Here is a 12681-nt window from a genome sequence, read left to right on the forward strand (position 1 = left end):
CACCCGCCCCTGTGGGCTGGGACTAGGCCTGTTATCAGCTCCATCTCCAGGGCATGGGGTCAGAGGAAGACAGTGCTGGGGCTGCCCAGTAAGCTCCAGCCTGCAGGAGCCTCTCTCCAACTGCAGAGATCACAGGCCTGCTGGTGCTCTCACATTCGGGTTGTAGGATTAAGAGGAAGGGCCTTTAATCTGGGCAAATCAGGAGGAGGCAGAAAATACAGTCAACAAGATAAGGCGTGCTTAGGGCTTTTAAAAGAACTTTAAAAATCTCATTATCACTGAAATCTAATTAACATTAAAAATCTAAATATCACTGAAACAAATGATATCTAGGATTTACATCAAATAATGAAAATAAAGTGGTTAGGAATACAAATGAAACAAGACTGGCTACAGATTGGTAACTGCCTAAGAATGGACCATGGGTACATGGGGTTTTATTTCACTCTTTACTCTCACATGTTTGAAATGTTCCATTACAAAGTTTAAAAATCACATGTTAGTTATTGTGAAAATTTAAGTAAAATAGGAAATTAAAAAAACACAGAGAAAAAAAGCCACACATAATCCTATCACTAGAAGTCAACTGCTGTTAACACTTTGGTCTACTTATTTCCAATCTTTTCTGTTATTTTTCTTTTTTGTTTGCACAATACAGTCATACCTCTACACTGTTTTATCATTTGCTTTTCTTTCTTCTCTTAATTTATCTTAAGAATTATTCAAGTGCTCAAATATTCTTATAGGGTTTGATTGTTACAGCCTTTCATCAATAGACAGGTCATAATCTATTTCCAATATTCAGCTACTATAAATAAGCCTGTGGTCAACCAGGAAAGATGACATGTTATAAACAGGTGATTTCAACTGAGAAAGAAACTGCTTGATTGGTACTCAAAGAGTGACACAGCACAACGGAGAAGGAATGGCGAAGAGAAAAGCTGGGGTCTCATCAAGCTGCCTAATTCCAAGCAATTAAGTAACTTTCCAGAGACTCCCCACAGCAAAGGGCAGGGTGGGGAATAAAGAAAAAACGCCAAAAGATATGAAACCGAAACACACGCTAAAATGCCTCTTAGCCAACAATTCACAACCAGGTGCAGGCACTGAGTTTAAGAAATCTGTTAGCATCTCCACTCAATACCCAAGTCTTAAAATACTGCGTTTTCAAAGGGAAGGATATTGTCATGGGTCTGGGACAATAAGGGAAGGTACTGTTGGGCAAAGAGCAAATCAAACAGCTTCCCACAGACCACCAAACCTCCAGCATTCCATCACGCCATTCTGATTCATCTAATCAAACAATTAATATAACTGGACAGTGTACAGGCCTGTTACTGGGTTCTTCCCCCTAAGCTTTAAAGATGACTTTCCCCCTCAAAAAGAAAACCCACAATATTCCCAGGATGGGGCGATGAGAGGGATCCTGTGTTCTCCCTGCACTGTTTTTTTCAGCCAAGCGGTGGATTTGGCAGAACATCTCTAAAGATAGCACCCCATACAGTCAGTATCTGAATGAGAGTCAAAACCTGAATGAGAGTCATAATTTTTCTTCCTGAGGCAAATCCATGAACTACTTTGTGACTTACTTGAAAGATTCAGAGCTTAATCTAGCTGGGTCCTGTCTGCCTTTCTTGGGCTGCTATGAAGCATCAGGGGCCTCTGAATCAAACCATTCACCTCTGGCCAGCAGCTGGGCAGGGGCCACTGTGAGACCTTCCTCTCCAGGGCGGCCCCAAGGAACAGGGATGGGCAGAATGCCAGTGGGACCAAGAAGAGGACTGAGAAGGCTGTGCTTCCTTCACATTTTCCTTTTCCCTTATCCCCCCTGTCTACCATTTGGGGTTTTATTAATATTTCAGGAAGGACAACCATGGCTCTCTTATCATTTTGTAAAGGATTGAGAGGAGAAGTGAGTCTCTGAAGCACTAGACACAGGCTCTCTGAGATCAGTTATGCGGCCTCCCCAAACTGAATGCTAACCTCCCTACCCAGCTCTCCTCCCCCAGACATGGGTGTCCTGACCACCGCCCTGCTGCTGAGCCCACTGAAATGTTCAAAAAAGTGCTACCAATTATGCATAGTCTGTGATGACCACTCTGGAAAAAATTCTGAAGTATGTGTTGGGATAGCAAAATTCAAGAGTGACATTTATTTTTATCTTTTGTTGATGTTATTGGGTTGTTTTGACAGTAGAAAATTATTTTAAGAATAAATTATTACCAACATTCCATTTATATATTTTGCTGAGATTGGAACCTCTCAAAGCCTGAGTTCATTTCTGACCTAAGTCTGTGTCCTCCCTCTGGATTCATATATTATAGAGAAACAGGAGAAAGACAAACAAACAAACAAACAAAACCAAAGATGACAAGCAATTTCTTTTTTCACTGTATTTCCTCAAGAGAGCAATCTTTAGTATTTACGAAAATTGGGTCATAAAGCACTAAAGGTTCTATGCGTACGGCTTGACTCCACCCCTTCCCTCCCCACACCCCCAAAAAAGAGACGAGAGAGTCAAATGCAGAAACACAGAACAGCTGTCTGCTGGCAAAGACGGCTTCCCACTGTACACAGCCACACCCTGACACAGACACACACCAGCCCCCAGTTATCCCTGCACTCCAGCTGGTTTGATGGCTGCAGATTTCCCCAGGGGCCCACTGAGCAACAGCGGACAGGAGCCCATGGGCTGGGGTGGCTTAAAATACGCAGGCAATGCCAACATGCACACTGATGCCTCTTTGTTGACCTCCCATGTGGGGACGGGACAGAAGGGAAGGTTACCTTGCAGACGGCCGCCTGGAGCACTGCGTCAAAGCCACCCTCTGGGGCATCACGGTTCCGGGACACCCTCTGCTTCCGAACTTCCTCATTGAAGCTGTCCACTCTGTCCGTGAGAGGCAGCAAGTGGCGGAACCCAAAGGAGGGGACACAGTTTGGGAACAGCTTGTAACTAGAGAGAAAGAGGACAAGAGTCACGTTTCCTTCATTATCTTAAAAAATCTTAAACAACAACATACTCTGTGCCTTTACTGAGTGCCCTGAGTGGCACCAACGAATACTCAGCCACCTACCATGTGTCCCTGGGACAGGTACACGGGGGACAACAGAGCAATAACAGTTCCTACCTCCCAAACACAAGTCCTAATCGGCAGGAAAGACAGCATACATTAGGCTGTAAGTGCATGAAATGGACAAACAGGTCAAAAGAAGCAGAGGTAACGATGGGCTTCTGCAGTCTGAGGAAGATGCCATAGAGGAGCCCTGACATGCGCCTTGAAGAGGCAAGGGCCTGGAGCACGGGCATCATAGCCTCAGCAGTGCCTGAGGAAGGGGGTGGGGGTGCTTTGGGGCTGGCGAAGGCGGGCAGTGTCAAGGGATGGCAGAGTGACTTTACAAAACCAGCTTCTCACATCCACTTTGCTGCTGTCACATGATAAAAGATCACATAACCTCTCCTGTCAACCCACTCAGAGACAACCAGGACATGCTGGCACATGAGCAAACACTAAATGCAATAGGAATGAAAATGTCCTTCCTGCCTCCTCATTCATTTATAAATATTGGAATGATAAACTATCAGCTCTCCCAGATGCATGCAAAGAGAAATCATTTAGGAGCAAATCATCTTCAAATGGAATATTCTATCTGGAAATTTGGAAAGAGGGAAGTATCACATCTCAATAGAAGGCTAATGCCATATCTCTCTCCTGAATATTCATTGGAAGGACTGATGCTGAAGCTCCAATACTTTGGCCACCTGATGGGAAGAGCCCTCTTATGGGAAAGGACCCTGATGCTGGGAAAGATAGAGAGCAGAAGGAGAAAGGGGCAACAGAGGATGAGACGGCTGGATGGCATCACTGACTCAATGGACATGAGTTTGAGCCAATTCCAGGAGATGGTGAAGGACAGGGAAGCCTGGCGTCCTGCAGTCCACAGGATTGCAAAAAGTCAGACACAACTTAGTTACTGAACAATAACAAAAAACAACTCTCCTGACTGTTGGGTGTTCTCATCTTCAGTCCACAGTAGAGATCCCAAGTGGCCCCCTTCCTGGAGGAAGTTAGATCCCAACCATAGCTGCAGGAGTGTCAGTTGGGCATACAGCCAACAGAATAGGGTGAGAGGCCTGACACCTCTTCCAGGAAGGTCCACTAGGTACAGGGGGAGAGGGAAGAGTAAATACAAGGCCCTGCGGCAGAGGTGAGCCCAAGGGCGGAGGGCGGCCAGCGAGACCGTAGGGCTGGGAGTAAGAGCAAAGATGGGCAGTGAGGCAGCTGGGCGGCCAGCTGGACAGACTGTGCAGGTCTGTGGCCATGCTAAGGAAGCCTCTCTTTCAGAACAAAGATGAAAACCAAACTTAACAGACAGGCACAAGGGAATGGCTTCATAACCCAATCCAAGCCATGTGCATGGGAAGGGAAGCCGGCTTAGGACCTAGCAGCTCCTGCCTAATTGCACCTTGAAGGGCAGCCAGGGCAGGTGTGAGAGGCTCCCCTCCTCCACAAGAGGCAACCCTGGGCTTTCTAAGAGGACCCATTCCTCTCAGATCCTTCAGTACCTGCTCCATCAGTCACTGGCTGCAAGCCAGCTGTGGCTGGTCAACCCCACTGCCGTAATGGCTGTGGTGCCTCCCGCACGAGGAGAACCATCAGAGGCTGTCCCTGTTTGCCTCTCCTTTGTTTTCCTCCCTCTTTCTTCCACCTACATCTTTCCCCACCCCTTGTGCTTGCACAGATCAAGCTTGTCTATAACCCATGACTCCAGGCCGTCCAAACTTTCTATTCCCATTCTCAGCTGGCCATAAAGAGAAAGGTCACGGAAATTGCATTCCCAGCTGGAAATAGGAAGTGAGCTGAGAAATAGGAAGTGAGTCCCACTGTGGTGATCTGGCAAATAGAGGGACCCAGGAGGGAAGAAATGTACACCGCCTCTTCGCCCTTGGAGCAACTTCACCCTGTGCTGTGCTGGCCCATGGTTGCGGACTACGGGTATTTACTGCTATGGCTGATGGGGTTGGTTGAGGAAGGGAGGAGAACAGAACAGCAACTGCTGTTCAATGAGAAAACCAGAAAAGCTCAGCTAAATCAGCATTTTTCACCTTTCCCTTCCTTCCTGCAAAGGACAGTTAAATAGATACATTTTTACTGCAGAGAATTACTATTAATAATCAGGAACTAGAGAATGCCTTTACCAGAGAGAAGTCTTCACTGCAGAGAACTTTATTACAACCAAATCAGAGGCGCCTCTTAGAGAGGAAAACAGTGTTGTCACATAGGCTCTGTTGAATGTCTCTGCAGTCACTGGAGAATAATGTCACCTGTGACTAGTTATTTTCCTCCTGGGAGAGCTGACTGAGGGACCTGAAGATCTGGGTGTTCGATGGTCTTGTGTCAGGAAGCCCGCCCACCCCCCAACCTGTGTCTGTGCTGTAGGACCCCAGTTTAGGGCCTACTAAATCGTTACTAAATTAAGGATGATGAACCAAGAAGATGAATAAAATATATATGCTTAAAGAGTCTGGGGGTGCATGTGTGTATAAAAAGTGAATCCCATTTGAAGACATTAAATCTAGGCAAATTCAGAAAACAGTCTAACGCTTCAGAACAATAATACTGTGGACCGTGGAGCTGACAGAGAAAGACCTCCCCTCTTCTTCTAAACAAAGAGAACTGTGTAAAAATCTAATCTTGAAAAATGTTAATATGTAGCCAAGACTGGAAGCTTCGCAGGGAAATCCCAGGTGCCAGGAACGGAGAAGAAAGCACTGCACAAATGAATGGACTTAAGAGTAGGTGGGAAGTAGTGAGCAGGAAAAGCAGTGAGCAGGGATCTCGGGGCAAAGGGGCCCTCTGCCGCCCACCATGGCATGTTGTCAGGCAGGCTGGGACCTGGGCCCCTTTGCTGTCGCGCTGCAATGCTTGCACCTGGACACATCTCTCCTCAAGCAACAAAACACAAAGAAACTGTGCAAGACCGAGCACATGTGCAGCTGGGGCAGACTCTGGACAAAAGATACAAGAGTCCAAAAAACCCATCTGCCACTTTTGAAGAGCCTGGAGTGAAAAAGCAGAGGGTCAGGAGCAAAAGCAGGGAGCTGCACAGGCCCCCTTGCACGCAATACCACTGAAGGGGTGGGCAGATCACCTAAGCTCCCCTCCAGCCCGACCCCTGGATGCTCCCCTACCCTCAGCCCATATAAGGAACAACCTCACCACCACTCCGGGCTCCAACGGGGCGGGGGGTGGTGTGGGGGGACGGGAAGCAAGCAAGCAAGAGAACCTGTTGATCGTTCTTACTCGCCCCTGCTGCAGCAGAGACCTCAATAAAGCCGTGCCTGAATTTCTCGTCTGGCCTCTGATTAATTTTTATTGCTTAAGGAGGCCAAGAACCCTGGTTGGTTACACTGGGTTGCTTTTTTATAATATTTTTTCATAACCTTCTGATTGTTTTTTCTCCCTAATAATATCCCATTCTAGTCTTTGGTATTTCTTCCTTCTTCTCCTCAATGTTTTCAATATGAGAATCTGGGGCTTGGGGCCAGGTTCTATCAGGGATGATGGACTTCAGCCACGCAGGGTCAAGCACCAGAACAGGGTTCTCTGCATAAAGTTGTGGGCCACGAAGAGTTGCCCTGTCACTAAAATTAAAACCAGAAAAATTCCAGCCCCTGGCTTGGGAAATAAGCAAGGAAGATGCACTCCAGGGCCAGGGTGGGATGAATCACCCACAAAGATTTTAACCCCAGGCCTAAACAAGTCAGAATTCATTACTTGTACAAGGAAGGAACCCCCCTGCTGAGAAACAAAACAGGAGAACTAGTCCCACTGTGAGACTTGGAGGATCCTGGAAGCAGGGAACAAAAAACCACCCTGCAGGGAAGTCAGCATACCTGGGACACAGCATCCCCTGATGGAAACAACCTCTTCTGAAGAGGAGCTAAGGAAAACATTACAGACCCTATGAGAAACGAACCACCATGGAGGAATGTCAGCAAATGCAACCAACTGAAGGATCTTCAAGAAACAGATAGCACAATGATCTAAAGCACTTTAAAACAAACATATTTAAAACACTGAGGAGAAGAAGGAATAAATACCAAAGACTACAATGGGATAGTATTGGGAGAAAAAACAATCAGAAGGTTATGAAAAAATATTATAAAAAAGCAAAAGTCTGAAAAAAATAAATAAAAAATATTGTCACTCAAATTCAAAAATGAAACTTCGGTGCATGGATTTAAAAACTAAAGAACAAGGCACTGGCACAAAAACAGAAATATAAATCAATAGAACAGCATAAAAAGCGCAGAAATAAGCCCATGCACCTATGGTCAATTAATCTACAACATAAGAGGCAAGACTATACAATGAAGAAAAGACACTCTCTTCAATAAACGGTGCTGGGAAATCCGGACAGCAACATGTAAAAAAATGAAATTAGAACATTCTTTAACTCCACACACAAAAATAAACTCAAAATGGATTAAAGTCCTAAATATAAGACCAGACACCATAAAATTCTTACAGGAAAACATAGGCAGAACACTCTTTGACATAAAACTGCAGCAATATCTTTTTTGAGCTGTCTCCCAGATTAATGGAAATAAAAACAAAAATAAACAAATGGGACCTAATTAAACTCAAAAGCTTTTTTTGCACAGCAAAGGAAACCATAAAGAAAATGAAAAGTTAGCCCATGGATTGGGAGAAAATATTTGCAAATGATGTGACCAACAAGGGATTAGTCTCAAAATGTACAAACAGCTCATGTGGCTCAATATAAGACAACAAACAGTTCAATCAAAAAATGAGAAGACTTTGGGGCTTCCCTGGTGGCTTGGTGGTAAAGAATCTGCCTGCCAATGCAGAAGGCTGGAAGATCCCACATGCCTTGGAAAAACTAAGCCTCTATGCCACAACTACTGAGCCCGTGCTTTACAGCCTGGGAACCAAAACTACCAAGCCCAAGTGCCGCTACTGCTGAAGCCCACATTCCACGGTAAAAGAAGCCTGGACACCGCAACTAGAGAAAAGCCGAAGTAGCAACGAAGACCCAGCATAGCCAATAAATTAAGGAAAAAAAAAAAGAGAGAAGACCTAAACAGACGTATCTCCAAAGAAGACATACAGATGGCCAAGAGATAGCACATGAAAAGATGCTCAACATCACCAATTATTAGAGAAATGCAAATCAAAACTACAATGAGATATCACCTCACACCAGTCAGAATGGCCATCATCAAAAAATCTACAAACAATAAATGCTGGAGAGGATGTGGAGAAAAGGGAACCCCCCTACACTATTGATGGGAATACAAATTGGTACAGCCACTATGGAGAATGGTATGGAGGTTCCCTAAGAAACGAAAAATAGAAACACTATGTGCTGTGCTGTGCTTAGTCACTCAGTCGTATCCCGCTCTTTTCGACCCCATGAACTGTAGCCCACCAGGATCCCCTGTCTATGGGGATTCTCCAGGCAAGAATACTGGAGAGGGCTGCTGTGCCCTATATCCCAGGATTCCCACTCCTATGCATAATCCAGAGAAAAACATGGTTTGAAAGGATGAAGGCACCCCAATGTGCACTGCAGCGCTGTTTGCAATAGACAAGGCATGGAAGCAACCCACACGTCCATCAAGAGATATGTGGTGCATATATATATAATGGAATATTACTCAGCTATTAAAAAGATGGGATAATGCTATTTGCAGCCATATGGATGAACCTGGAGATTATCACACGAAGTGAAGTAAGACAGAGAAAGACAAATTGCATATGCAGCAGCAGCAGCATGGCACATATGTGGAATCTAAAAAAAAATACATATGAATGAACTTACTTAGAGAACAGAAACAGACTCACACAGACTTAAGAGTAGGAGCTCATGGTTCCAGGGAAGGGGGGAGGGGCAAAAGATAGATTGGGAGTTTGGGGCTGACATGTACACACCGCTATATTTAAAATAGATAACCAACAAGGACCTACTGTATAGCACAGGGAAAGCTGCTCAATATTCTATAATAACCTAAATGGGAAAGGATTTGAAAAAGAAGAGATGCGTGTATAGATATAACTGAAGCACTATTCTGTACACCTGAAACTAACACAGCACTGTTACTCAACTATCCTCCAATATAAAATAAAGATTTTTTTTAAATTGAAGAACAAAATGATAAACTGGAAGACATTTTCTATTATGCAGCTAAAGGAAAGAAAGAGAAATTATGGAAGAAAAATTAAGAAACATGATGTTTAGAATGAGAGGCTCCAACACACACCTAGCAGTGTCAGAAGGAAAACGAAGAGAATCAGAGAAGGCAATCAGATGTCCGAAAATTTTCAAGAATAGAGCTGTATTCTCGAATTAAACAAGCAGAGCAAGCTCTGTACAACGCAAATAAAAGTACTAAATCCAACCTAGTCACACTGGAGTGCCTATCAGTACAGGACATGAAAAAACAGGGAAATATTAAAAGTTACCAGAGAGAAGGAAAACCATCAGATGGACAGCAGACTTCTCACCAGCCACAGAACATGCCAGAAGACAATGAAATAATACCTTTGAGGTGGTAAAGGAGTACCACTCTTGGACGAAATACAAAGGGTTAAGGAAAAAATATAAACAATGAAAGACAAAATGTCTTATCTCATTTGCAAAGATTTTTAGATATGTACTTCCACTTCTTGTGCGTGGGCGTGAGAACATTTAACAACTCTTTCACAACTTTCAAGTATACAATTGTATATTTCAAATACAGTATTGTTGACTACCGCCACCACACTGTATATTAAAGTTCCAGAACGTATTCACCTTATAACTGGAAGTCTGCACCCTTTGACCAACTTCTCCCCCTTTCCCCCACCCCCAACTCCCCAGCCTCTGGCAACCGCCACTCTATAGTCTGTTTCTGTGAGCTGCTTCTATACCTCTAACAAAAGAAAAAGGTTCAGAACCAGAAATACCAGGCTGGATTAATCTGTCAAATCCTGTATCAGTGAATATGATGTGACTCTTCCCAAGGACACTATTCCTATTACCCAAAATAGAATAGGAACACAGTATTGCTAATACCCAGAGCTGCTGATTAAATTCAGCAACTCTGATTAAAGAATTAAACAGTTCTTTAATCTGATGATTAAACTATTTTTTGTTTTTTCTTCTTATGGCAGCCCTAGTACTACTGACTTCAGTTCTGGCATTTCTGGTTCATTCTAAGATGGGAGAAGATAAGTCTAGGATTTTCATCCTTTGGCAGAAACATCTGGAGCAGGAGGAGGGATACATCTTAGGAAAGCCCCATGAGAAACTGGTTCTCTTCTGAGATGTCCTGCACAGGTGGTCAGATCGTTCCTCCTGACCCCCATCTCCCCAGAACTTCCCAGGGGCTACTACCGCTGCTTCCAGCATCACAGGGAGAAAAACTTACAGAACGTACCACTGGGGGAGAATGCTGTGATCTTCTTTCCACGTGAGTGGAAGGAAAAGAACAGACAAGGATCCCGGATAGCATCTACAGAGCCAAGCACAGAACTCAAGATGAGACAGGGAGACAAGAATACAGCCATTCTGGAACAGAACTGAGCGAAAGGCCTTGAGCAAGTGGGCTTCACAAGCCAGAAGAACAGCGCCTAAAAGCTTGGGCTTCTGAGACAACAACTAAAGACCCACAGGCATAAAAGATGAGCTCCATCTCTGTACATGAGATTGTCTGTACATGGCTTCCAAAACACAAAAGTGGAACCATAAAACCACCACCTAGCAGAACTGCCAAACTCCCAGTTCCCCAAAAGATATAGATAAAACCTTGACACACATTCCTAAGTTGTTTTTGCAGGAAGCAGGCCCGCCCCGCCTCCTCCACAAGCTGAAAACTGCTGACTGCAGGCACACAGAGGGTGATGATGCTCAAAACTTCACCCTGATGCCAACCAATCTAAGAACTGAGTACAAGCTCATCAGGCAAACCACTGCCCCTCTTCCCTCACACTGCCTTTAAAACCCCTTATCAGACAGTCTTTGGGGAACTGACATTCTTTTCCACCTTCTCTCTTATGCATAAGCTATCCTTTCAATAAAAAGCTCTGCTTGTCTAAGAGTCTTATGGGAGCAACATTTGTTTCTATGGCATTGCTATCCAAGAATCTAGAGAGGGCCCAGTAACAGAACCAGTGAATGAGACCAGCTGGGAGACAAGAGGGAGTGGTAGGGACTGTGGCAGCCAATAACATGTGAAACCAGCCTGCTTTACCAGACCTCCTACTTTTTGGAGAAAACCTAGAAATCCTGGCCATTCTTTGTTAAATCTTTTATCTTAACTGTTGGTAACTAATTCACAGTGCCATTAACACTTACTTAGGAAAGCAAACAAAGCCCATGTACAGGCCGGATCAAGGGCAGAAACAGCTGCCTACATCTTCTTGCTCTGTTCTCCCCCAGAGGTGGTGGGAGATCTCCGAGGACACCCAGGCGACAGCAGAGTCCACTGCCTGGACGCAGGACATCTATCTCAGCCTGCTCACTGATTCAGGGAGCAACTCCCTCAAGTGCTGCCCAGCTTAGGCAGGAGGGATCTGCATAGCTCAGACCTGATGTTTCCTTTCAAACCCCCATTCTTTCATCGGATTTCCTGTCTCCCAAGCAGCCTGTCAGTGTGCCTTGTACTCACTGTCAAAACTTCTACTGTCTGCAGTTGGTTCTGCCTTCTAGGGCTTGGAGAAGCAGCTCTGAATGAGAGTGTAATAACCTTGAACACTCAATGCTGAGGGCCCTGAGCCAGCCCTTCATCCTCTGCCAGCTTCCAATCTAGCATCTGACAGTTCGCCGATGGTCCCCAGAAGAATCGAAGTACAGACACACCCTGCCTGTCTGGAGACAGGGCCCAACCGGAAGGCAGAGAGGAAAAGCAACAGAAAGAATCACCATTCTGGATGAACTGAAAAAACTTTTGGTTAAGATGCTGTTGCTCCTGGCAAGTAACAGAACTCCAACAAAAAGATGTGGTGCAGGGGACTCGGGAGAGGACCAAAGTAACAACACCACAGCCAACAGTGGCCAGGAGGAAGCCAAAGCCCGCAATGAGGACCCCTAATACCTCTTCATGGTTAAGGCGCTCAGAATCTCATCTGTATCTAAAATTTGTTCTTGTTTTCTCCACCACTGTGTTATTGCAATCCCCGGAGGAGATCTAAGAAGATCTGGAAGCTAACTTCCAGAAGAATGTACAGAGGGATGAAGAAGGTTTCAGAACACACAATACCAGCATAACTATCACCTCGCCCCTTCCCCCACCCAGCCCAAACCAGACCTGAAAACTGTTGAGGCTGCCGAACGGGAGCCAAGAGGACAGACAGGCTCAGGGACTTAAGAACAGCCCCTTCCCTTCAGGGAAAGTCAAGGAAACAAAGAATCAAAAATGACATCACAAGATGCCTGAATCCCTGAGTCACCCCTTGAAGAAGAGCTGCAACAAAAAGCAGCTCTCCCAAGATTCTGTACAAGCAAGAAATAAACTTTCATTGTGTTGAGCCACTGAGATTTGGGGATTGATTGCTTATTACTGTAGCATAGGTAACATGACCCTTATGCAAGTGCCCTGAAGGCTGGGTGGTCTGGGAATGGGTATTGGACTTCCCTGGTGGCTCAGACGGTTAAGTGTCTGTCAACAATGTG

The 12681-nt window shown here is 45.0% G+C and overlaps 1 protein-coding gene across 1 annotated transcript in view; it reads right to left on the reverse strand.

Annotated features, from left to right (window-relative positions):
* Positions 1–12681, reverse strand: part of ITGB5 (integrin subunit beta 5) — a 113676-nt gene that overhangs the window by 71860 nt on the left and 29135 nt on the right. The window contains exon 5 of the mRNA XM_055568456.1: positions 2788–2956. Within this exon, the coding sequence (XP_055424431.1) occupies positions 2788–2956 (169 nt within the window). The remainder of the gene's footprint in view (positions 1–2787; positions 2957–12681) is intronic.

This window comes from Bubalus kerabau, chromosome 2 (genome assembly GCF_029407905.1).
Source record: "Bubalus kerabau isolate K-KA32 ecotype Philippines breed swamp buffalo chromosome 2, PCC_UOA_SB_1v2, whole genome shotgun sequence".
NCBI classification, from domain to species: Eukaryota; Metazoa; Chordata; class Mammalia; order Artiodactyla; family Bovidae; genus Bubalus; species Bubalus kerabau.